Raw genomic sequence first — 22,751 nt, 5'->3', positions numbered from 1 at the left:
GATGGCTGGAGCCGGGTTTTTTTTGTCGCCCAGGCTGGAGTGCAGTGGCGTGATCCCAGCTCACTGCAACTTCTGCCTCCCGTGTTCAAGCGATTCTCCTGCCTCAGCCTCCTGAGTAGCTGGGATTATGGCGTGCACCACCATGCCCAGCTAATTTTGTATTTTTAGTAGAGATGGGATTTCACCATGTTGGTCAGGCTGGTCTCAAACTCCTGACCTCAAGTGATCTGCCCGCCTCAACCTCATGTTGGTCAGGCTGGGATTACAGGCATGAGCCAACATGCCGGGCCCCCTACCTTAGCTTGAATCTTTATTAATTACCACCCTTCCATTTAGTTCTGTTTTAATAATAATATTAATAGAAGAGGACTTATAAGACAGTATATTCTATTTTTGTAATAGAATTTACAGTTTGTTGTATATTGAGTCAAAAATCTAATCTTTACATAACTCTTCAAGTATTTAAAGATAACTTTTAAATTGGTGTCAACAGCATGGAATAAATATTACTAGAGCCTTCACCATTTTCCATATGATATGGTTTCAGATTTCTCCCACTATCCTGGTAATTCTGCTCTAAGTTCCAGTTTATTACTTATTATATAGCACAAGAGTTAAATACAAGAGGTGATCAGATATGCTGTGAAAGAGTACCACTTCCCATGTTCTGGATGCTTTTTTTTAATGCTGCCTAATACCACTTTAGTTTTTTATTTTGACAACCACATATCACTGATTCACTTTATGTCATTAAAACCTTAAATCTTCAATATGTAGTGCTGTTAAATTATGGCTTACCCTTCACATATGAAATTGATTTATTAAACCAAACTCTTAAGACATTTTTCCTATAGAACTCCATCTTGTTAGATTTTAGTTTATTGATTCATCTTGTCTAGCTAAAGCTGAATCTTGATTTTCATGCAGTATATTTCTCCTGTGTCTTCTATATTATATATGTCATCAGTAAGTATCACCCAAAAATAGCCTCATGCTAGTCATGAAGAACACAAATGGAGTAACCCAGTGTCAACCAGTGCAATTTAATAGTCTTTCTAACAGGATAGACAGAAAAGAGTAATTCCTAAAACAATAACATGGATAGTACATGTTGATGTGAGAAATGTGAACAAGTTCAGTACTAAAAAGACATGTCTAGGTAAAATACCCTAAAAGGAGGTTTGGAGTAGTGCAGCGCAGGGAAGGGGAAGGTAAGTAGAATAGCAGAGATAAACTCTCCTTTGTTGTGTCAAAAAGAAAAGAATGAGATGTATCACATTTTTATTTTACTGCCTAATTTCAGTTCCAGGTAAAAAAGATCCAGCGATGTAGCAAGTAGTTTGTTATGTTGGGTTTAAAAATTTTCATATAGCTACAAATGAATGCATGAGAATTATAAGCATCAAAGTCAGAATCCTGAATGTATCAAGTATATAGGACACAGGGCTTCAACTGTATTGGATGATTTTATCTCAAGTTGAATGTTGGCCTCACAGAAGTTGTTTATAGTATTTAATTTTTTCAAAATCTGAAATATTTCATAATTAGAAAAATAGTAAAATTGGGTTTTCAGTGTAGCACTGTAATTTATTTCATTTCTTGACTAATTATTCAAGCCCTTGATAAACAATGGTTATGGAATGACTTACGTGTAGCTCTCAAGTTCTAAATAATGTTAAGTTTAGCAGATAAGGCAGTTTATCACAGTGTCCGTTCACTCAGACAGCATAACTGTTGATAAAATAATCTTAAATACAAGAACTTTAGTAAAGAAATAAGCCACTTCATTAACATTGTAAAATAGTTTTAAGATATAAAGTATGAAAGGAATTTTACAGTGTATAAATTTTCTGACTTTCCAATTAGCAATTATAAATTTTTATTGACAATCTTATTTTGAAAACCCCGGAGTTTTCAAATATTCTGCATTTATGTTGACCATTTTACCAAGATGATAAAACATGCATTATTTTCTCCATTTTATAATTTTTACAGGGGGAACAGAGAAGCCAGATGATTTATTAGTTATTGCCGGTGAAAATACAGAGATCCTTTGAAACATTTGTCTCTCCTAGAATTCTCATCAAACCATATGCTTCTAACACAGCACTTAACAGTCATGGGGAGTACGTGGGAACGACAGAGACTCGCCCTCTCCCTTCCCTGCCAAAACCACACATAGACCCACACACTTGAAAAATAAGGAAATAAGATCATCTGAGTATGGAGATTCCTCAAAAATTAAAATTATATCCAGCAATTCCACTTCCGGGTATATACCCAAAAGAAGTGAAAGCAGGAACTTGGACAGATAATTTGTACATCTATGTTCACAGCAGCATTATTCACAATAGCCAGAAGGTGGAAGCAATCCAAGTGTCCATCAAGGGATGAATGGTTAAAAGAAATGTGACATAAACACAAAATGGAATATTACTCAGCCTTAAAAAGGAGGAAACTTCTGATATATATTACATCCTGGATGAATCTTGAAGACATTATGATATGTGAAATAAGTCAGTCACAAAATGACAAATACTGTGTTATCCCACTTTTATGAACTCCTAGAATAATTAAATTTAAAGTGGAATGGTGGTTGCCAAGGGCTGGAAGGCAGAAGGAATGGCAGCTTATTGGTTCTTGTTTTTGTTTTGTTTTTTTTTGAGACGGGAGTCTCCCTCTGTTGCCTAGGCTGGAGTGTAGTGGTGCAATCCCAGCTCACTGCAACGTCTGCCTCCCAGGTTCAAGTGATTCTCATGCCTCAGCCTCCCGCGCAGCTGGGATTACAGGCATTCATCACCACACCCAGCTAATTTTTGTATTCTTAGTAGAGACGGCCATCATGTTGGCCAGGCTGGTCTCGAACTCCTGACTCCAGGTAATCCGCCCACCTCAGCCTCCCGAAGTGCTGGGATTACAGGCGAGAGCCACTGTGCCCGGCTGGGAGCTTATTGTTTAATGGGTACAGAATTTCAGTTTGAGAAGATGAAAAGGTTCTGGAGCTAGATGGTAGTCATAGTTGCATAGCAATGTGAATGTACTTAGTTCCTTTGAACTTAAAAATGGTCAAAATGGTAAATTGTTACGTAAATTCTACCACGATAAAGTTCAGAAAAGTTAATTTGTAAAATAAGCATAATGGTTCAGCAAACAAAACCCAAAATATCTTCCAAAGACCTGACAGTATTACCACTAATGAAAGAACGTTCCACATCAAGAGATACTGGTCAGCAAAGAAAATTTAAGAGGAGAAAGGATGGGCTGGGCGTGGTGGCTCACGCCTGTAATCCTAGCACTTTGGGAGGCCGAGGCAGGTGGATCACGAGGTCAAGAGATGGAGACCATCCTGGCCAACATGGTGAAACCCCGTCTCTGCCAGAAATACAAAAATTAGCTGGGCGTGGTGGCGTGCACCTGTAGTCCCAGCTACTCAGGAGGCTGGGGCAGGAGAATCGCTTGAACCCGGGAGGCAGAGGTTGCAGTGAGCCAACCTCACGCCATTGCAATCCAGACGTCGTCTCAAAAAAAAAAAAAAAAATGGAGAAAGGAAAATGGCAATGTATTTTTAGCACTAGCCAAGTCAAAGAATGTAAGACAATGTGACTCAAGTGGAAAGGGCTGCATCAGGCTTGAAATACTAGCCATTAAAAGCACCACACACAATTTCTATTGTTTCTGTTCTGTATTTACCAAGCAATCTTATGATTATAATTTGGATTTAGCCTTCATTGTAATTTGGTCAATACAAGGAAGATAATGACCAGCAAACTCAACTATCCTAGCTTCCCCATAATTGTGTTTCTCATAAATAATACATTAGTATTAATGGGTTTTACACAGCATTTTATTAGCAGTTTGTGGTGGGTAACTCAGTACTCCAGAGTCCAGTCACTTCTAGACCTGATAAACCAATTTCAAGCCTATAAAAGAATCAGATATTGAAACTCAAGTAATCACACTATGGGCCTGCCAGGCTGGCATACATCTGTGGCACGCCAATGTGGCTTTTCCCAAGCAATACCCCTCTCTGAATGCAGTTTCCATTCACATTTCCATAATTCTGTACTGCATTTTGTCTTCTGCCTGTAGACTCAGATTCTTGAGAACAGAGAATGGACCTCATCTGTATCCTTAATAACTAATAAAGTTCCTAGCATAAAGGAAATAACCCAATAAATATGTAACAAATGAAAATAAAACCTAACCTAGTAGGACATAATTAGGAAATAAATATTGAAAAATAGGATTTGGGCCAGGCGTGGTGGCTCATGCCTGTAATCCCAGCACTTTGGGAAGCTGAGGCAGGTGGATCACGAGGTCAGGAGTTCAAAACCAGCCTGGCCAACATAGTGAAATGTCATCTCTACTAAAAATACAAAAATTAACTGGGAATGGTGGCAGGCACCTGTAGTCCCAGCTACTCGGAAGGCTGAGGCAGGAGAATCGCTTGAACCCCGGAGGTGGAGGTTGTAGTGAGCTGAGATGGCACCACTGCACTCCAGCCTGGCAACAGAGTGAGACTCCATCTAAAAAAAAAGAAAAGAAAGATTCTTATATGTTTTAATATATAATATGTATTAATAATAAAATTTTCCTCTGAAGGCTACAAATGGAAAGCTAGACACACAGTATCTGAGACCAAATAAGCATATCTAGATTCAGCTGTAACTCTCGATTTATGTTGAACTTACATAGGCCATATTTTTTGAGAATGCCCATGAGTGGCATTCTAACTATCTGCATAAAAGTACAGACAGGCCTCAGAGAGCATACATGCTTTTCCCCCAATAACCCTCTCCTATGTTACAATAAAGAACATAAAAAATGTACACCTTTGCTAAATACATGGGTCTTGTGTAAGTGCCACTTCACATATATTCGGTCAAGGGAAAGATAAAATTCCATACTAATGTGCCCTAGAGTTCTCTTGTTTCACGTAACAGCATTCGGACTCAACACTGGCCAAGAGTGCCTAGACAAGGAATCTACCAATGATAGCACACACAATAGGATCTTGCTTGTCTTGACAGCACAGAAGAGCATTGGGATATACCTGCTGAACATAATTGGAATTGTAAGAAAAATAATACCTGATGTGAAAGGTTTTATGTTCAAACTGGATTCCAGTGTATAACAGAAATAACCTCTGACCTCTCTAACAGTATGACTAATTTTTCCTAACTTTAGGTTTTAATTTTTCTTTTTTCCCTTGTTTAGGCCAACAGTGCACCCTAGAGAAAATGTGAGTTATTTTCTCTTCTAGCAGTTAAGAAAACAGACTCCAGTGCCAGATGGCCTGACTTCTAATCCTAGCTTTGCTTTTCCTAGTTGTGTGACCTCCAAAGCACCCAAACTCTGTGGCCCAGTTGCCTGTAAAATGAGGACAGAAACTATTTCATGGGATTTTGAAAGAAATTAATCTACAGCAGGTGCCTGGTACATAGTGCCACTTTATCATTATTGTTACACATAAATGAAATTTTTGAAAAACGTAAGTTCCAACTAAAAAACCTCAACCATATTCTGGTAATTATTTACTTATTTATCTGTATCCACCTCTAGACTGTACTCTGTGGCTTCCCAACATGTTGTTATGGGATTTACTCATCTTTTATACCCAGAGCTTCACAACGTGCAAAGTGCAGGTATATATGCCAGCCCTGTACAACAGTGGATTCTAAGGTCCTTGCTTACTAAAATCTTAAATACCAGCAGGGGAAAAGCCTGACTCTTGGAATAAATCTGTCCAAACAATGTTCAAAACAAAGTTCACAAACCAATAAAAGAAAAAAAAAGAAAAAGCAGGTGCAAGACTTTGAAAACATACCATGCTGAATTTCGTGTACCTAGTAAGGAAGGACAATATAATGCATTATGAAAATAGGATGGTTTAAGGCAACTGAATATTTACCACAGCCTTTTTTTTTTTTTTTTTTTTTTTGAGACAGAGTCTCGCTCTGTAGCTCAGGCTGGAGTGCAGTGGCGCGATCTCGGCTCACTGCTACCTCCGCCTCCCGGGTCCCAGTTCAAACAGTTCTCCTGCCTCAGTCTCCCGAGTTTTTTTTTTTTTTTTATTGTAAAAATAAGCCAGCCCCTTTCTTCCTAGTGAAGTGGGAGAAACGGTTTACACTGTCCGACGAGAAACACTTCCGTTCTCTGGTAACCCTGCTAGGGGGCGCCGCTAGATTCCATCCTATTTCTCCGATGAAAGTATCAGGTACCTCACCCCTACGTTTAGATTTGATGATAGTTCCCTTAAAAATGAATGACGAATAATCTACCCCATCCTTTTCTCACAGTAGCAACCAAATTCCAGCCAAGGGCAAAAAAAAAATTTCTTTTTAATGTAGCTTAGTGTTTGGAACTTGATGTTGTGTAGTCAGACAAACCTGTATTCGGCCTCCGCTGGACCAGTCACTAGCTGTGTAATTTTACAGAACTCTCATCACCTGCAAATCTGGGGGAAATGCAGGCCCGCACAGAGAGCGTTTTGGGCAAAGACGGCCTTTAAGCTTTTCTTCACTAAGCATGCCGCTCGCTAGCGAAACAGCAGCCAGCTCTGGACCGGACCTTGCACAGTTCCGATGACATCACTTCCGGGCGCCAGGTTCGGGCTTTCTCCTGCAGCAATAAGGGCAGTCGACAGTCTTTACTAGGGAAAGGAGACAAGCGCTAGCTACTGCCGCCCAAGAGGAAGGTGGGTGAAATTGCTCACTCTTCACCCCACTGACGCTTTTGCGCACCTGGAAAAGCGGTTCCAGTTTGCGCCCGTCGCCGCCTTACAGCCGACAGGAGACCAGCGCTACCCAAGTCACGTGGGTTCACCCTGCAGCTTTCTTGGCCCGAAAGAGTAGTGCTTCGTACAATCCTCCTTGTCCAGATTTTGTTAGTGCAAATCTAATTCCTCTAGGTTGTGTCTGTCTGGGCTGCACTGCCCGCAACTGCCTTCTGCAAATAGGTCGCTCATCTCTAATCCCTGGGATGCCGTGTCCCTTTAGTGTGGTGGAGAAAGGCCCTGCTTTAACACCCAGAAAGTTTTAGAACGGATGATCTGGGGGCATAAAATTAGGTGCTTCGCAGTGTGAAAATACTAGTGTGCTTTAGTGATGGGCTGCTATTATTTTGGGGGAAAAGGATTTGGGAAGATCCTTGTTATGACAAAACCTGTAGCAAAAAGTGGAGATTTAATTCCAAAGATTGTAATTAAGGATAAAATAGGTGTTAGGTTGCAGTTGGCGTGTGTGTGTTTATGTTAACTCTTGTTTTTGAACCAAATGATCCAGTTTTATTTTGAAAGATGTTTTTAGGAGATGGAATACATTAACAGTATTTTTATCTGTTCCATCTGCCTTTGTTGTTTGATTCTTTTTAGAAAATCCACATTTTGTCTTAATTTTAGCAGTCAAAAAATAAATAGCACTTTTCAGAGGACTCTATCAATTATTGTGCTTTCTATTAGCTGTCTTAATAAGTCTTTTGGTAGGAACAGCATGCAAGTAATAATAATACTAAAAAATTTTATATCTGACCCGTTTTCCCCCTTGGAGAACATTATATTCATTCATAATATTGTTTATATTCCCATGTTGCTATAGCCTTTACAAACTTTTGGTGATTTTACAAACTTTCGTGTAATTCTGTAAAACTATATATTGAAAAATAAGCTGGCTAATGTCAGTTGCAAATAATAAGTTGTTTCTGTAATTCTTTTTCAGGAATTATCTATAGAGTAAGTATGCTAATCTTGACTAAGACTGCAGGAGTTTTTTTTAAACCATCAAAAAGGAAAGTTTATGAATTTTTAAGAAGTTTTAATTTTCATCCTGGAACACTATTTCTTCATAAAATAGTATTGGGAATTGAAACCAGTTGTGATGATACAGCAGCTGCTGTGGTGGATGAAACTGGAAATGTGTTGGGAGAAGCAATACATTCCCAAACTGAAGTTCATTTAAAGTAAGTAGACATTATCTTAGTCATTTCTACTTTTTTGGAAAAAGTAAAATCATTCTTTTGTATTTGTCATATATAAAAGTTTTCAGGAGCTACTGTCTTATTCCTTTTTGCAAACACTTTTAATAACTGCTATAGAAAACCTCAAACACTTCATCCTGGCTTTTAAGGGTCTTCACAATAAGGTCCCAACCTTAACTAATCCTGTTGCCAAAAGAAACTGAGCTCATTCCCAGCTTCCGTATTTATTGATTTTCCTTCAGTAATGCATTCCTTCTTTTCTCCACTTCTGTGTTTCATGGTCTCAGCTGAAGTCCTAGGAAAACTGTTAGTCATTGAAAAAAAATCCTATTCATATTTATACATATAACTTGTATTAGTACTTAAATAAATAATAATACACTGTTGTATTAAAGCATAGAATAGTGCAAGGATTATAAACTGTGATGTTTGTAGAGGACTACCAGGCAGGTTACCTAAATAAATGGACAAGATATAAAGTGGAAAATGTCTGGAGGAGGTCACTACTCAGCTCTAGCCAGTTGTCATGTGGGAATGCAGGACCTGTGTTATTAGATTACTATAATTTTCAAGGGAAAATGGAAATCCAGATTTTTTTTTTTTTTTTTTTTTGGTGAGACAGAGTCTCACTCTGTCACCAGGCTGGAGTGCAGTGGCATGATCTCGGCTCACTGCAATCTCCGCGTCTCGAGTTCAAACGATTCCCCTGTCTCAGCCTCCCAAGTAGCTGGGACTACCTGCACGCACCACCACGCCCAGCTGATTTTTTGCATTTTAGTAGAGACGGGGTTTCACCATGTTGGCCAGGATGGTCTCAATCTCCTGACCTCGTGATCCACCTACCTCGGCCTCCCAAAGTGTGGGGATTACAGGCGTGAGACACCGCGCCCGGCTGGAAATCCAGATTGTTAATGTCGTATTTGCAGATTTTTTACATTAGTAGCTAATTTAGAATGTATTAAAATACTCTTGGGAGGTGGGGGGCGCCCCCGCCCGGCAGCCGCCCTGTCTGGGAGGTGGGGGCGCCTCTGCCCGGCAGCCGCCCCATCTTGGGGGTGGGGGCCCCTCCGCCTGGTCGCCACGTCTGGGAAGTGAGGAGCCCCTCTGCCCGGCCGCCACCCCGTCTGGGAGGTGTACCCAACAGCTCATTGAGAACGGGCCATGATGACAATGGCGGTTTTGTCTAATAGAAAAGGGGGAAATGTGGGGAAAAGAAAGAGAGATCAGATTGTTACTGTGTCTGTGTAGAAAGAAGTAGACATAGGAGACTCCATTTTGTTCTGTGCTAAGAAAAATCCTTCTGCCTTGGGATGCTGTTAATCTATAACCTTACCCCCAACCCCCTGCTCTCTGAAACATGTGCTGTGTCAACTCAGGGTTAAATGGATTAAGGGCGGTGCACGATGTGCTTTGTTAGACAGATGCTTGAAGGCAGCATACTCGTTAAGAGTCATCACCACTCCCTAATCTTAAGTACCCAGGGACACAAACACTGCGGAAGGCCGCAGAGTCCTCTGCCTAGGAAAACCAGAGACCTTTGTTCACATGTTTATCTGCTGACCTTCTCTCCACTATTGTCCTATGACCCTGCCAAATCCCCCTCTCCGAGAAACACCCAAGAATGATCAATAAATACTAAAAAAAAAATAAATAAATAAGAATAAAATAAAATACTCTACAGATGAGTATACCTTTAAGCTATCAATTTACAACATCTGAATAGTGAAAAAGCCTGGTATTTTGGAATCACAGTCCTGTATTTGAATCCTGAATTAAGCACTTGGTATTGGCTCTGTAACTGTAGGCAAGTTCCATATCCTCTCTGATTCTGTTTTCACATCAGTAAAATAGGAAAATTGGCCGGGCGCTGTGGCTCACGCCTGTAATCGCATCACTTTGGGAGGCCGAGGCGAGTGGACCACGAGGTCAGGAGATTGAGACCATCCTGGCTAACATGGTGAAACCCCATCTCTACTAAAAATACAAAAAAAATTAGCCAGGCATGGTGGCGGGTGCCTGTAGTCACAGCTACTTGGGACGCTGAGGCAGGAGAATGGCGTGAACCCGGGAGGCGGAGCTTGCAGTGAGCAGAGATCGCGCCATTGGACTCCAGCCCGGGTGACAGAGTGAGAGTCCGTCTCAAAAAAAAAAAAAAAGGAAAATTAACATCTGCCTCATAGAATTACGGGAGGGTGGCATTAGAAATAATGTATGTAAAGAGGCAGATTAAGCCTCAAACAATAACTATGTGAAAGGGACTGTGTTGGATATTAGTAAGGCACTGTGAAGTACTGCAAAGTCCTTGGTTTAAGGAAGCTTAACTTGATTATGGAGACATGACGTCTAGACCTACAAGGAGAATTAATAGTGCAAGGCAGCATAGCATAAGGTAAAACAAGTGGTGCAGACAGTAACTATTATTACCGTGCCTCAGCTTCACAGTCCTTTCAGTTTTTCCTGAGTGCACTGAACTTTTGAACATGTAAAAGTTAATGGCACAGAAAGGACTACCCTGACCACTTTATCTAAATTAGGTACTCCCATCCTATTTATTCTGTATCATCATACCCTGCATATTTTCTTTGTAATACTTTCACAATTTATACATTTGCTTGTGTATGTATAATCTCTCTCAGTAGAGTCTAACTGCCATGGTGACAGGGGCCATGTCTATATTAATCACTATGCTATGCCTAGTGCCTAACACAATGTTTGACACATCACAGGTGTTCAGTGGCCTTTCGTTAGGCCTTCAGTGAATGGAGATGGAAAGAATATTATAACCTGGCTGTGTTAGTTCATTCTTGCACTGCTATAAAGAAATACCTGAGACTGGGTAATTTATAAAGAAAAGAGGTTTAATTGGTTCATGTTTCCACAGGCTGTGTAGGAAGCGTGGCAGCATCTGCTTCTGGGGAGGCCCCAGGGAGCTTTTACTCATGGCGGAAGGCAAATTGGGAATAGGCGTCTTACATGGCAGGAGCAGGACCGAGAGGGGGGGTGAGGTGCTACACACTTTTTTTTTTCTTTTGAGATGGAGTTTTCCTCTTGTTGCCCAGACCAGAGTGCAATGGTGCAATCTTGGCTCATCACAACCTCCGCCTCCCGGGTTCAAGCGATTCTCCCCCCTCAGCCTTCAGAATAGCTGGGATTATAGGCATGCGCCACCATGCCCAGCTAATTTTGTATTTTTAGTAGAGACGGGGTTTCTCCATGTTGGTCAGGCTGTCTCGAACTCCCGACCTCAAGTGATCCGCCCACCTCGGCCTCCCAAAGTGCTGGGATTACAGGCATGAACCACCGCTCCCGGCCCACACTTTTAAACAACAAGATCTCATGAGAACTCATTGACTATCACGACACAGTACCAAGGGGAAAATATGCCCCCATGATGTAGTCACCTCCCACCAGGCCCCATCTTCAACATTGGGAATTACCATTCTACATGAGATTTGGGCAGGGACACAGATCCAAACCATATCACTAAGTGAGCATTGTCAGCAAAGTCAAAGAAGTGAGAAAGTACTAGACATTCAGTTTAGCTAGAGCATAGGTCACTTGAGGAGACTACTGGGCAAACAGGCTTCAGTGATACCATCCACCTGGCTCATCTCAGCATTTTTTGAATACCTATAGCTGCCAGGCATTACTTAGGGCATTTGGGATACAAATATAAATGAGACATATGACCCTTGCCTTTGAACAGCTCACCATATAAGTGGGTTAGAGTGTAGGCTTATATTCTGGTTCAGCCATTTACTAGGCTTATATTCTGGTTCAACCATTTACTACATTTGATACTGTGCACAGTTTTTTGTGCCTCAGTTTCCTTATCTGTAAAATGATAATAATGACCACTAACTCAAATTAGTGTTGTGAATATTAAGTGTGAATTCCTTTAAAGCTTTTAGGGCATTCTTCTTGAATAGCAAGGGCTGAATACAAGCTAGCTATTAGTAACAATAGTAGTTCTACTACTACCATCAGTAAAAATGAAGAAGACAGTAAGCAGATCATTGTGAAACAGCATGGAAAATGCAATAATAGAGGATTACTTGGCAGGAGGAGTCCCTTCTTCCAAGCCAGAAACCTGAAGGACACCCTTGACTTCTCCCTTACCATTCCACATCCAAATCAGTCATCCATTCATAGTAAATCCATCTCCCAAATATTTTTTGCAACTTTCCTCTCCCTTCTCACTGACTGAGTTCAATCCCTTATTGTCTTTTGCACAGACTCTTGGCTATAGCTTCAAGCCTCAGTGGTTTCCCTGCCTCTTTGTTAGCTTTGTTCCATAATCCACACTCCATACTGTCTACAAATCATAGACAAAAATACATTGTTGTTATTAATTCTTTGAGAATAAAGCCATGTTCTTATTTGGCCCTAGTGTTTAGCATAATCCCTGGAAGATAAAATACACAGAAAAGGCATAGAAAGGAAAGGAGGGAGGCAAGACAGAGAAGGAAGAAATGAGTTGCAGGGAGAGAATTTGGATTTGATGTCTCCCAAATTCCATGAAACTAAAGGTTTTGAGTAGGGGAATAACAGTGGTAGCATGTGCTTTAGAGTATTCTCTGGCAGCAATATAGGATGGGCTCTAAGGATCAAAGGACATAGTTAGGAAAGTACAATTAGAAGACTGTTGAACAGACTGAGATGAGGGCTTTTGAGACTTGGCAGTGGGAATGGTGATAAACTTAAATGCGGAGAGTGAAGGAGAGAAAGGAAGTAAAGATGAACGTTGAAACCCAAGGGTTATTTGATGCCACTAACAAAGATGAGGAATATAAGAGAAAAAGTAGCTTTGAAGAATTAAGGAAAATTATATTATAATGTGGATGTGTTGAAATCAGATCATTTCATTTATATCCCCCTCATTGCCTGAAACAATATTTTAATTACTCAGCAAATATTCATTGATTGCACTTACTGAGGATTTTCATTTCTACACATAGAACTAGTAGATCTTGCAACATCAAATATTGGAAGATGATTTTTTTTTGAAACTAGCAGTGCGTTTTGCAGACTATTTTATTGCTCTAGTTCTCATATTGTAAATCAATCACATGGTAGCAAATTTGTTGCTAGCAAATTTGTCTCTTAGTTCTTTACACTTGACATTTGGAGTGGCCATCCACCATCCTACATGGACCAAAAATCCAAATTACAAACTCTGAGCACCAGATTCCCAAACTGTATTTCAGGATTGCAAGCTATCTGCTATCCTGCTGTGACCTCAAGTGGAATGTGTTTTAAAATAAACTCATCGTCTTTATAAAACTGTCTTCATGTTTCTCTTTTAGAATTTCTTTTCTCCCGGTCATTCCAGCTGAATAGCTGAACAAACTTTGATGCCTTAATCCCCCTGTCCCTTTATATTCAGTTAGTTATTACAGTTCTTAAGGTTCTCTGTCCCTTTCTTTCCATTCCCACAGTCGCCCAGTTTAAGATATAATCATTTTACACAAATATTTTCGCAGTAATCTCTCTTAAAATCTTCTGTCAGCAAGGAAATTAATTTTCCTTAAATACAGTTTTTTCCTGTCCTTCCCATGCTCAAAACTTGTATGGAATGCTTTACAAGATTATTTTGGTGATTTCATTTGTCAACAAACAAATCCATGGGAGTCTGTTGTGCATAAATTGAAAAAGTCAGAAACATTATCCCCTTAATTACTGCTTACTGAGTTTTAACCATAGTGTGCTATGTTAGAAGGCACACAATTAGAAAATACTTGACTTACTCAGCTATATAATGATTAACTTGAAGACATGCTTTTAGCTGTAATATCATTTTTCTTCATTTTTACAATCTTAAAACTACAAAATGCTGTCTTTCTTTCTTTCAGAACAGGTGGGATTGTTCCTCCAGCAGCTCAACAGCTTCACAGAGAAAATATTCAACGAATAGTACAAGAAGCTCTTTCTGCCAGTAGAATCTCTCCAAGTGACCTCTCAGCAATTGCAACTACCATAAAACCAGGACTTGCTTTAAGCCTGGGAGTGGGCTTATCATTTAGCTTACAGCTGGTAGGACAGTTAAAAAAGCCATTCATTCCCATTCATCATATGGAGGCTCATGCACTTACTATTAGGTTGACCAATAAAGTAGAATTTCCTTTTTTAGTTCTTTTGATTTCTGGAGGTCACTGTCTGTTGGCATTAGTTCAAGGAGTTTCAGATTTTCTGCTTCTTGGAAAGTCTTTGGACATAGCACCAGGTGACATGCTTGACAAGGTAATTAAGAATTAATTTCTCCATTCTTTTTTGTTATGTTGTCCATTTCAACTAAGTAGCAATAGATGTGCTACCACCATTCACCTAAATATTTCTGAATTTTATCTTAGTAAACTGAAAAAAATTCACATATGGTAAGAAAAAATAGAGTATACACAATTTTATAATTCTTAGCCTTTCTTAATAAAATGGTAAGAGGTTCATATCTGTACATAAAGGCTGAAATAGTTTGCAGATACAGTTATGTATTTTGCCAAATAATATATGTGAAAGAACGTGCTTCGTAAACTAACATACTGCAAAAAAGGTAAAATAAGGGAATATATATAGATTAACATAAGGACATTAAAGATGCAATGCACAGAATTAAATCACACAATTACTTACACCACAGACAGGGTCCCCCCCCCGCCCCCCTTTGTTTTAGAATACTACAGAGGCTACTGCCATATATAGGAAAACAAACAAACAAACAAACAAACAAAACACTGCTTCCCACAGTGAAATAATAGGAAGTATAGGACAAGTTCTTATTATTGACATTCATCATTAAGCAGTTATTGTCAACTTCAAGCCCATTTTCCAACCCCAATAGAAGAGCAAACATAGACAGGGGCAGTGACTGGCCTCTTATTGTTCGGGTCATCATAAGGAACAGGGTTGTCTGCTTACCTGAATATCAGCTATAGTCTATATTTGCCAAAGTATAGCATGTTTTATTCATTCAGGGGTTTTTTGTTTTGTTAGTAATTTTCAATTTATTTCCTTTGCATCTTTTTGTTTCACAGTATTTAATTTTATGACTCTAAAAAATATGTTTCTTTGATAGGTGGCAAGAAGACTTTCTTTAATAAAACATCCAGAGTGCTCCACCATGAGTGGTGGGAAAGCCATAGAACATTTGGCCAAACAAGGAAATAGATTTCATTTTGACATCAAACCTCCCTTACATCATGCTAAAAATTGTGATTTTTCTTTTACTGGACTTCAACACGTTACTGATAAAATAATAATGAAAAAGGAAAAAGAGGAAGGTATATTTCTAATTAGTAAAGTTGAACAGATAAATATTCCTGGATTGTGCCTAAAAATAGCTGCTCATTTCTGCAGGTATTGAGAAGGGGCAAATCCTGTCTTCAGCTGCAGACATTGCTGCCACAGTACAGCACACAATGGCATGTCATCTTGTGAAAAGAACACATCGGGCTATTCTGTTTTGTAAGCAGAGAGACTTGTTACCTCAAAATAATGCAGTACTGGTAAGTTTTATCTCATTTTATAGTAATAGTTACACTTTGCAATATGTTACTTTTTTCCCAAGACCTTGACCTTGTGTTTAGGATGAACAGATCTTTATGCCTTATGCTAGCCCTGACAGTATGAAATTATGCAGGATAGGAAAGACTAACAGCCATTTCTTGTACTAGTTTGGCAGCTTTATGGGACAGCTGTATAGCTTCTATGGCACATAAGTCTAATTTTGCATCTTCTTGTTGGATTTAAAAGAGGGCTTACAATAAAGAAAGTAAATGCAGTAACTGCTATCACTATTTTTAGAAAAATAGGTGGATTTCCTTCATCCTTTGATGAAATCCCTTTGTTTGTTTGTTTTTTTAATAAGCCAGTCAAATTTAGCAGTGGGAGGTGGTATACCAACTTTCGTGACACTAATGTTGATAAAGTTCTGATAATCCACTATATTGTACCAGCCGAAATCCCTTTAATTGTGCTTAAAAGCCTTGATAAACATCCTGTTTAACTGTATCTTAAACTGTATTCATTTAAAAATTATAAACTAAAGTGGGAAAATGTTTAAATGGTAGTAATTCATAGATGGAATTTTACATGGATATCAAAGAATAATTTTTTCAGAGTTACGTAGTAAAATGCACAAAATATTTAATAAAAATTTCAGGGTCTAAAATAGTGTACTATGATTGTAATTATATTAAATAAATATTTAGATGAAAGGTTGGAAGAAAATATACAAAAATGCTAGTAATGTTTGTATGCTATTAGAATTGTTAGTAATTTTTTTCTTTCCAAATTTTTATTATATAGATATGTCATCTGCCCATTACCCATCTCAAAATGGGATAGTTTATTATTGTTTAATGCTGATATTTTTCTCCAGGTTTAATTAGCAGCTTGGTTCATATCCATATATGATAGTTATTTTGGTTTTCTCAATTCCTTCAGGTTGCATCTGGTGGTGTCGCAAGTAACTTCTATATCCGCAGAGCTCTGGAAATTTTAACAAACGCAACACAGTGCACTTTGTTGTGTCCTCCTCCCAGACTATGCACTGATAATGGCATTATGATTGCATGGTAAGCCACAGGATATACGTGCTTCACTCATAACTATGTAAATATTAATTGCCGTTTTATCATACTAAGCCTTCTTCCTTCAGATCTTGGAGCTATTGATTTTATTTTAATGCTTCTTATTTAGGAATGGTATTGAAAGACTACGTGCTGGCTTGGGCGTTTTACATGGCATAGAAGGCATCCGCTATGAACCAAAGTATGTGGTATCATTCATGATCTTTATGCAAGTTACATTACTTGAGACAAAGCCTGGATTTTGCCTTTATATATGAGGTTTTCATTGACATTCTGGTGGTACTTGAAGGAAAGTTACATAAATTTCTTTCATGAACCTAGTTAAGGTTGATACCATATGAGAAATATTTTTGCTACAGTATCAAATTATAAAAATCTTGGCAAGTTTAGGTGAGTTAGAAACAGGTCATGAGTAAGGGTGATGAATTCCCTCCTTTGGAACTAGAATGTAAACTATGTCCATGGCCTGGACTTTTGCAATCTCAAGAACATCTCAGAACCAGCAAGTATGCTGGGAAATTTAAGGAAAACATGCAGAAAGCATTCAGGTGTGAGAGTGGGTTGTGATTACGCTTTTACACAGGCAGTTGAGAATTGGCCAAAAGATATCTGTTTCCTGCAAGCCTTATTTCCTCTCCCAAATCAAAGTTCCAGTGAATAGCACAGTTTTTTCTTTTACTTTTTTCTTTTTTTTTTTTAGAGTCTTACTGTGTCACCCAGGCTAGAATGCAGTGGCGCATTCTCGGCTCACTGCAACCTCTGCTTCCCATATTCAAGTGATTGTCATGCCTCAGCCTCCTGAGTAGCTGGAATTACAGGTTCACACAGCTGTGCCCAGCTCATTTTTTGTATTTTTAGTTTTTGGGTTTTGCCACATTGGCCAGGCTGGTCTCGAACTCCAGGCCTCAAGTGATCCACCCACCTCGGCCTCCCAAAATGCTGAGATGACAGGTGTGAGCCACCACACCTGGCTGGTTTTTCAAATTACTATCAAATTCTGTTTTAAGTTAATTCTGGAATAGTAAAAGACAATTATTTTCATAATCTAACATAATTCTATTTTGAACACTGTTTCATCTGATGTTTTAAAACTTGTCAGCATTGGCCAGGCACGGTGGCTCATGCCTGTAATCCCAGCACTTTGGGAGGCTGAGGTGGGCAGATCTGAGGTTAGGAGTTCGAGACCAGCCTGGCCAACATGGTGAAACCCCGTCTCTACTGAAAATACAAAAATTAGCCAGGCGTAGTGGCAGGCGCCTGTAATCGCAGCTACTCGGGAGGCTGAGGCAGGAGAATTGCCTGAATCCTCAAGGCGGAGGTTGCAGTAAGCCAAGATCACGCCATTGCACTCCAGCCCGGGTGACAGAGTGAGACTCCATCTCAAAAAAAAAAAAAAAAATACACACAACTTGTCAGCATTATATTCCGTAACTTGACAGTTGTGCTATATATGAATTACATGTATGCTGATGATGAATGAACTGAATTGAGTTAGTAGTACCAGAAGGCATCCCTTTGATACCTTGTCTCAGATAGAGTATATCCTCTGATTCAGTTATGCCCCCTTGTGGCAGTGTTGAGGCTGGAGATAATGCCTTTTTCCAGGTTGGGATTCAGTCAAAGCAAAGCCTTATCTTGGACAACATGGTAGAAAAGCAGAAATCTGAAGCAAAAATTAGTTACTGAGGAGGAACAGAAAAAGACAGCAGGAACTAAGACCTCTTTGGCTAGTAATGGCAAAGGATGGTAGAAAAGGGGCAAGGCAGCTTTTGAAACTTCAGAGAAGAACCTATAGAAACCTAGGACATTTCTAAAATGTGAATGGATACAGGTTTGACTTTAGCTGTGTGGCAAAAATGTTTTTACCTTTTTAGCTTTGTAGAGAATTATAAGATATTTTTCATTATTTTTATATTTCATTTTATGTTTTTAACTTATTTACAGTATTTGAGAACAGCAAAACTGTTTCTTTTAAAAACGTCTCAAAATTTAGATTTCTTATTGAGACTAGCTTTCATTATCCTGACTTGAGGTCCCAGTATATTTGTAAGTATTTAAGAATCATCACCACATATGATGAATTAAATATTTGATATTTATACCATCAGAATTCTAAGCAAATAGTCCGCAGAACTAGTGATGGATCATGAAGCAAATAAATAATGCGATTTGTCTGCTTATGATGTAGATGTCCTCTTGGAGTAGACATATCAAAAGAAGTTGGAGAAGCTTCCATAAAAGTACCACAATTAAAAATGGAGATATGATTTCTGCTGTTCAAAAAAGTCCCTAAAGGTAGTATTAAGGTTAAAATTAAGTTTTTATTGTTTTGTGTATCAAATTATAGAAGATATATAATATTAATTATTCATCAAGATTTTATTTCTTTTTTTTTTTATATTTGATGTTTTACCTGCTCTTCTGAGATACTGTAATGTGTTAAAAGTCTTACAAGGGAAGATAGTTTTTTTCTTTTAATTATTAAAAACCAAAATAAAACATCTTTTGAGAAAGGAATGTATTGATGCTGGCAGGTAGAAAGAAAGCTTTGAAAGAAGCACAGTAATTTTGCTGAATTCTGGCCCTGTATCATACATGCCTAGGACTTTCCCCCACTTCCTCAAATCAGGATAGGAGAAGCTATTTTTTAACTCCTACTGAAACAAGAACCTGACTTTATAATGAGAGAGCAGTTTTATTTTTTTTTATCATTATTATTTTTTGGAGATAATCTCCCTCTGTCACCCAGGCTGGAGTGCAGTGGCGTGATCTCAGCTTACTGCATGCAACCTCTACCTTCTGGGTTCAAGCGATTCTCCTGCTTCAGCCTCCTGAGTAGCTGGGACTACAGGAGCCCACCACCACGTCTGGCTAATTTTTTGTTTTTTTAGTAGAGATGGGGTTTCACCATGTTTCCCAGGGTGGTCTTGAACTCCTGAGCTCAGGCAATCTGCCTGCCTCGGCCTCCCAAAATGCTGGGATTACGGATGTGCTCAAGACAGCAATTTTAGATCAGTCATGTCAAAGCAGACATTTCCAAATCAAGACAAAAGCTGACTTTCTCTAACATAATATGTTATTAATTTTAAGAGTTCGTTATTAGGTATCATCTCTGGGGTAAATAGGATGTCTATGCATTTTTTAAAATCCATATAATTTGAGGTTTTACAATTTTAACATGTAAGTAATCCCTCAAGTATGTATTGTACGCTTTAGTTGTCCACATACTTTCACATCAGTTATTTGAGAAATTGTATATAATCAGATGGAAATAAATGAGGGAGTTTTTTTGGATTTTTTTTTTAATCCAAACTTTGTACTGCAAATATTATAAGCTTATCACCGTTTTTCTGCCTTGATTAAAGTAACTAAATGTACAATTCTTTGAATGTAACCCTCTATATCTGGAGGCCTTTCTCATACATAATTTTTTATTTCGATTTTTATAGACAGCATCTTGCTATGTTGCCCAGGCTGGAGTACAACTCCTAGGCTCATGTAATCCTCCAACTTCAGCCTCCAGGGCCTGACTTTTCACACATTGTTTAAAAAAAAAAAAACCGTGGAGTAATAAAAATAATCTTTTATTTTTATTTTTTTTTTTAGACAGAGTCTTGCTCTGTTGTCCAGACTGGAGTGCAATGGCTTGATCTCGGCTCACTGCAACCTCCGTCTGCCAGGTTCAAGCAATTCTCCTGTCTCAGCCTCCCGAGTAGCTGGGACTACAGGCAAGCACCACCATGCCCAGCTCATTTTTTGTATTTTTAGTAGAGATGGGGTTTCACCATGCTGGCTAGGCTGGTCTCGAACTCCTGACCATGTGATCCACCCGCCTTGGCCTCCCAAAGTGCTGGGATTACAGGTGTGAGCCACCATGCCCAGCCAATAAAAATAATCTTTATAGGGGAGATTTATAGGAGAAGTAGTATAAATTTTAGGAGTGGTAGGATGGTCTGGCTAGGCCAAGATGCTCAGGAAATATCTGGCATTGAATGCAAAGAAACTCTGATAACCTGAAAATAGTCCTAAAGTATAGTCTTGAGCCTACCTGAAACCAGTTTCAGAGCTCAAAAGTTGCTCTCTAAAGGCTTTTAAAAATATCTACAGAAACTTAATATTTCCATTGTTATAAATTCTTATCCTTAATGGTGCTAGATAACACAATTCATCACTTGAATATGTATCCCTTTCTAGTATAAAATAGACCATCTCCCTCCACATTTCCTATATTTCAGTCAATCCACCAGAAAGTTGTGACTCAGCACCATTAAGATAATTTAGAATTAAATATGAAGATTAAAGAGGTCTCTTATTTTTTAGTGGTTAAGAACACAAACTTTGCATGGTAGCTCATCCTAATGCTTTGGGAGGCCAAGGGAGGAGGATCACTTGAGGCCAGGAATTCGGGACCAGCCTGGGCAACACAGCAGAGACCTCAGCTTCCTGAGTAGCTAGGGCTACACGCCTGTACCACCACACTCAGCATAACAAAGACCGAGGACCTGTAGCCCTAGCCACTCAGGAGGCTGAGGTGGGATGATTGCTTTGAACCCAAGAGTTACAGGCTACAGTGAGCTATGATTGCACTATTGCCCTCCAGCCTGGGTAACAGAGCAAGACCCTGTCTTAAACAGACAAATAAATAAATAATAATTCATTCACCCACTCACTCACCCACTGACTTTGGACTCTAGCACATAGAAAGCCCTAAGTACATATCGGGGAAAATAACCGCTAATTAATATATACTTTCAATGCTTACTGCAGCCCAGGTAGAGAATGGATTATAGCAAGACCCTCAGACTGTATGGAGGCAATTCAGCAAGTGGATGGAGAAAAGGGGAGCTTTAAAGTACACAGTAAAGCCAGGCGCAGTGGCTCACACCTGTAATCCCAGCACTTTGGGAGGCCAAGGTAGGCGGATCACCTGATGTCAGGAGGTCAAGACCAGCCTGGCCAACATGGTGAAACCTCATCTCTACTAAAAATACAAAAATTAGCCAGGTGTGGTGGCAGGCGCCTGTAACCGCAGCTACTCAAGAGGCTGAGGCAGGAGAATTGCCTGAACCCAGGAGGCGGAGTGAGCCGAGATCCTGCCACTGCACTCCAGCCTGGGTGACAGAGCGAGACTCCATCTCGAATAAATAAATACATAAGTAAGTAAGTAAAATAAAGTACACAGTGAAGCCAGGTGTTTGTATCATATCTATCTGCAGCTATAAAATAGAAGAAGCAGACATTGCTATTTGAGCAAAGACATCATATGGTTCTAAGCCACAAAGACTATTACCCTTTCCAGTTGCAAACCAAAGACACTATAAATATGGAGAATGAGCAACACTGTTAGCCACAAAAGCCATACTCATGTACTTGATGGGCAATGATTTCAGATTTTAATTTTAAATAAAACTTTTTTTCCCTTTTAAAAAATTTTTGTTTTATTCTCTTTTTTAATTTTTCTTTTCTGCTTCATCCACTGACTCTCAGACTTTTTTTTTTTTTTTTTTTTTTTGAGACAGGGTCTCACTCTCTGACCTCAGCTGGAGTACAGTAGCCAGATCACAACTCACTGCAACCCTGACTTCCTGAACTCAAGCAATCCTCCTGCCTTAGCCTCTTGAATAGCTGGGACTACAGGTGTGCATGTCCATGCCCAGCCAACTTTATTTCTATTTTTTGTAGAGACAGGCTCTTGCCATGTTGCCCAGGCTGGTCCTGAACTGCTGAATTCAAGTGATCCTCCCACCTTGGCCTCCAGAAGTGCTGGGATTACAGGTGTGAGCCACCATGCCTGGCCAAAATGTTTCTTAAGGTATACATTTTGGGTCTTAGAAGACTTAGACATTTGTGATATTTATTACTAAATATCTCAAAGTATTACAATAAATGTTACCATGTGAGCTACTTTGAATCAGGCTTCTTGCACACCAATTTAAAAATGTTAACTCTTGATATATACACTAGTTATACCACTCATGTCAGTCAATAAATTTTAAGGTTTAAGTGCAGGCCTTCGTTTACAGAAATCCTAATTTTTTGAAACCATAACTCTGACGTGACACTAAATTCCTGTAGACATGCTAAGGAAAATCTGCTTAGTATCGAGATCAAGAACTTCCATTCAAAAAGATTATTCAGTTATGTTATTTGCATATTACCATTATTAAAAATAAAAAAATTTTTAAAAGATGG

At 39.1% G+C, this 22,751-nt stretch overlaps 1 protein-coding gene and 1 long non-coding RNA gene across 11 annotated transcripts; one reads left to right on the top strand and one right to left on the bottom strand.

Moving 5' to 3' along the window:
* Positions 1–1,790: 1,790 nt before the first annotated feature.
* LOC109026014 (uncharacterized) lies at positions 1,791–6,602 on the bottom strand. Its single transcript, XR_002005009.3, has 2 exons — positions 6,390–6,602; positions 1,791–4,526 (listed from the first exon to the last, which is right to left on the bottom strand). It is a non-coding gene; the product is annotated as an uncharacterized lncRNA (long non-coding RNA).
* Positions 6,179–22,750, top strand: OSGEPL1 (O-sialoglycoprotein endopeptidase like 1). Of its 10 annotated transcripts, XM_063695386.1 has the most exons (9): positions 6,589–6,697; positions 7,716–7,956; positions 13,827–14,214; positions 15,044–15,248; positions 15,325–15,473; positions 16,414–16,544; positions 16,669–16,740; positions 18,748–18,854; positions 22,075–22,750. In XM_063695386.1, the coding sequence occupies exons 2-8, from the start codon at positions 7,736–7,738 to the stop codon at positions 18,824–18,826; spliced, it is 1,245 nt and encodes a 414-aa protein (XP_063551456.1). In that variant the 5' UTR covers positions 6,589–6,697; positions 7,716–7,735; the 3' UTR covers positions 18,827–18,854; positions 22,075–22,750. The 10 variants fall into 10 exon arrangements, 7 of the variants coding, with proteins under 7 accessions (XP_055235212.1, XP_055235210.1, XP_063551456.1 ...); XM_055379237.2 differs by lacking the exon at positions 18,748–18,854 and having other exon boundaries at positions 6,179–6,697; positions 22,242–22,750; XM_055379235.2 differs by lacking the exon at positions 18,748–18,854 and having other exon boundaries at positions 6,542–6,697; positions 22,079–22,750.
* The last annotated feature ends 1 nt before the right edge of the window (position 22,751 follows it).

The sequence above is a fragment of the Gorilla gorilla genome, chromosome 11, assembly GCF_029281585.2.
Source record: "Gorilla gorilla gorilla isolate KB3781 chromosome 11, NHGRI_mGorGor1-v2.1_pri, whole genome shotgun sequence".
Taxonomy (NCBI): domain Eukaryota; kingdom Metazoa; phylum Chordata; class Mammalia; order Primates; family Hominidae; genus Gorilla; species Gorilla gorilla.
This window is presented reverse-complemented; position numbering and strand designations above follow the sequence as displayed.